This window comes from Thalia democratica, chromosome 8 (assembly GCF_965202585.1).
Source record: "Thalia democratica chromosome 8, ktThaDemo2.hap1.1, whole genome shotgun sequence".
NCBI lineage: Eukaryota > Metazoa > Chordata > Thaliacea > Salpida > Salpidae > Thalia > Thalia democratica.
In genome coordinates this window covers 11,551,093-11,554,598 of record NC_139172.1, presented here as the reverse complement: position 1 = coordinate 11,554,598, position 3,506 = coordinate 11,551,093, and the positions used below count along the sequence as shown (strand labels likewise).

General features: G+C 28.2%; 1 protein-coding gene across 1 annotated transcript; it reads right to left on the bottom strand.

Moving 5' to 3' along the window:
• Nucleotides 1-2,344: 2,344 nt before the first annotated feature.
• On the bottom strand, nucleotides 2,345-3,257 carry LOC145842913 (uncharacterized). Its single transcript, XM_082950387.1, has 2 exons — nucleotides 2,708-3,257; nucleotides 2,345-2,517 (listed from the first exon to the last, which is right to left on the bottom strand). Exons 1-2 carry the CDS (start codon nucleotides 3,255-3,257, stop codon nucleotides 2,345-2,347), a joined length of 723 nt encoding a protein of 240 aa, XP_082806513.1.
• Nucleotides 3,258-3,506: the final 249 nt, after the last annotated feature.

The following is a 3,506-nucleotide window of genomic DNA, read 5'->3' as shown; positions in this document are numbered from 1 at the left end:
AATATATCATACAGCTAATTGAATAAACCTCTTTGGTTAGGAAAATTATTTTTAAAGTATTATAACTCCTTTTAACGTTAAAATGGGCTATTTAAGACGAAATACTTGCAATAAAAATTGTTGATCGTACATTATTTGATTTATTTCTATTTTTAGTTATAATATTTTTATAATATTTCGTACAGCTAATTAAAAACGTCTTTGGTTAGTTATGTATTTTTAAACATATTCAAAGTTTTATAAACGTTAAAATAGGCTGTTTTAAACAAAATACTTGTATTAAACCCTTTTTATCATACTTTATTGGAATTGTTTTGTAATAATATTCTTTTAATATAACACACTGCTAATTAAATCAACTTATGCGCTTAAAAATATTAGTTTCAAAGTATTAAAACTCCTTTCGACGTTAAAATCGGCTGTTTAAGACGAAATACTTGCAATAAACGTTGTTTATCGTACATTATTTGATATATTTCGATTCTGGTTATAACATTTTTGTAATATTTCGTAGAGCTAATTTAATAAACATCTTTGGTTTGCATTTAAACTTAAAACATTTTAAAAGAACTATTTATGTTATAAAAGGCTGATTTAAACAAAATACTTGTATTTAAACCCTTTTTTCCGTACAATAGTTGAAATTATTTGATTTTTGGTATTAATATTCTTGTAATGTATCATAAAAGTAATTAAATAAACCTCTTCGGTTGGGGAAATTGGTTTTAAAGTACTAAAATCCTTTTAACATTAAATCGGCTGTTTAAGACGAAATATTTGCAATAAACATTGTTAATTGTCTATTATTTGAGTTATTATGATTTTTTGTAATAATTTTATAGTAATATTTCGTAAAAGTTTTTTAACAAACTGCTCCGTTAAAAATATTAGTTTTAAAGTTTTAACCTCTTTTTGACGTCAAAATCGGCTGTTTTAAACGGAAGACTTGTGATAAACATTAGTTATCGTACATTTTTTTAGTTATTCCGATTTTTAGTTATAATTTTAATATAATATTTCGTAATGGTAATTTATAAAACTTTTACGAATAAAAACACTAGTTTTAAACTATTAAAACTCCTTTTGACGTCAAAGTGGTTGTTTAAGACGAAGTACTTACAATTAAGATTGTTTATTGTACATTATTTGGTTTATTTCGTTTTTGGGTATAATATACTTGTAATCCTTTATATCGCTAATTTAATATCCGTCTTCGGTCAAAAATATTAGTTGTAAAGTATTAAAACTTCTTTTTACGCCAAAATCGGCTGTTTAAGGCGATATACTTGCAATAAACATTGTTTATGTACATTATTTGAATTATTTCGATTTTTAATTCTATTTGAACAGCTTTTTTCCGGTGCATAACTTACTAAAAATATATAACATAGTGCATTTCATTTTGTTTAAATTTATTTAAGTACTTTCAAATAGGACTCGTCAGAAATTGTTTCCTACTGGATTGCAATGAATACAAATTGAAATAAAGTTATACTGCAGTTTAAATTTTAAGATATAAAATGACTTAATAATCAAAAGTTTAAAATTAAATAAGTTCTAATGTTAAACAAATTTGGTATACTAATAAAACTCGGTAGAATTAAAACAATCTAAATAAAGAAGCGATAAAAATTTTAAATTAAAACTATGCTTAAAAATAAAGTTTAATAAGAAACTAATTACTTTAAAATTACTAATATAAGGATTTAAAAAGTCTAGTTTGGTAAACGAACTTTTTCTGCTTACATAAACTGGGCCTTAAAGATTGAATACATAAGGCAGAATATACCAGAAATGCAATTGAAAAGATTTCTCCGCTCTCACTAAGACTGAAAAATTGTCCTTTTTATAATTTTTAACACACTCAGGATTGTCCAACAAATGTTGCCCAATCGCCGAGAAGTATTTTTTAGTTGGTTTCTCAGAACGGCCATCAAACTACTTTTTCAAGACTTTCGGAACATGTTGATCGATTTTTACATGGAACCTTTGAGATGTTTTTCCCACGTAGTCACTACCACAGTGACAACTAAATTTATAGATGATGTTACTTTTTTCATGGGTGGGAGAAACATCTTTGTAAATTCCATTTAGAGGTCGATCAGTATACAAAACTGTACTTAAATGAACAGAGCTGAAGACTTGGCTTATTTCCTCTGAAATTTTCTTAGAAAACCTCTCAGAAATATTTCCAAGGTAAGGAAGTTTTAAGTATACCGGACACTTCTGAGGGCCAATCATTTTTAAAGCTGTTGAACTTCTAGCTCTTGTTATAACTTTCGAAACTAAGTTACCTGGATAACCAAGCGAAAGGAAAGTGTTTTGAAGTGTTTTCAACTCGCCTTCAAGAAAGCAAGGAGAACAAAGTCTGCAGACGCTTCACCATACCCGTTAAAACTCCTAACTTCTGTTTGACTGGACCAAAAGATGCCCACGGAACATATAATGCTTCTGAATTTAATTTACGATGAATTTTAGTTAAAAGTTCCCCCTCAACTGATCGTTGGACACAAACATCTAAAAATTTAACGAATTGTTGTGTTCTTCTTCTTTTGTAAAACTAAGATTTTTGTGAAGATTATTAAGATCATTAAGAAAACTGGAGCTCTCTTGTCTATTTTCAAACATAACAAAAGTGTCATCTACGTATCGAAGATACATGAGAGGACTTTTACAGTTAACAGTTTTTAAGTTACAAATAACTTACTTTCTAGGTAACCAACAAAAATATTAGCCAAGATAGGACCTAAAGGTGAACCCATTGCAACCCCATCTATTTGTTTATACATTTTACCATCAAAACTAAACTCAACACCTAACACAGCCATGTGTAACATTTCTTTGCACACAAATTCCGGCATCTGAGGGTGTTTTAAATCGGAATGATACAATACCTTTAAGCAAATTTCAATAACCTCCACTACTGGAATATTAGTGAACAAGCTTTTGATATCATATGAAATCATATAGCTACTTTTGACTTTGGAACGAGGAATTAGACTAATTTTTTCTATAAATTGGAAAGAATCTTTAAGAGAGTAATTTGAAAATTTGTGTAAAACTGGTGCAAGTGTTTTTACTAAGAATTTTGCCAAATCATTTTGTGGCGAACCTATCATTGATAAAATTGGCCTTAAAGGGCAATCATTTTTATGAACTTTAGGAAGACCATACAGTTTCGGACGTTGTGAGCCTACCGGTCTGATTGAATTATACGTAATTTCACTAATGAATTTATTTTTGTACCAACCTAACATTTTCCTTTGATAAGAAAGTTCAATGCGTGCTGTGAAATCAAAAGAGTTTACAGAACCTATATGTTTGAATTTAGTGCAATCGTTTAATATATTTTCCATTTTACTAACATTGCATATTCTGGAAGCCTTATGTATTCAATCTTTAAGGCCCAGTTTATGTAAGCAGAAAAAGTTCGTTTACCAAACTAGACTTTTTAAATCCTTATATTAGTAATTTTAAAGTAATTAGTTTCTTATTAAACTTTATTT

Bases quoted from the DNA above. Each gene is read 5' to 3' on its own strand.
- LOC145842913 (XM_082950387.1), bottom strand. From the start codon at position 3,257: ATGTTAGGTTGGTACAAAAATAAATTCATTAGTGAAATTACGTATAAT. The intron at 2,518-2,707 runs GTAAGTTATTTG...TTAAATTTTTAG, and splicing joins TTTTGTTGGTTACCTAGAAA to ATGTTTGTGTCCAACGATCA.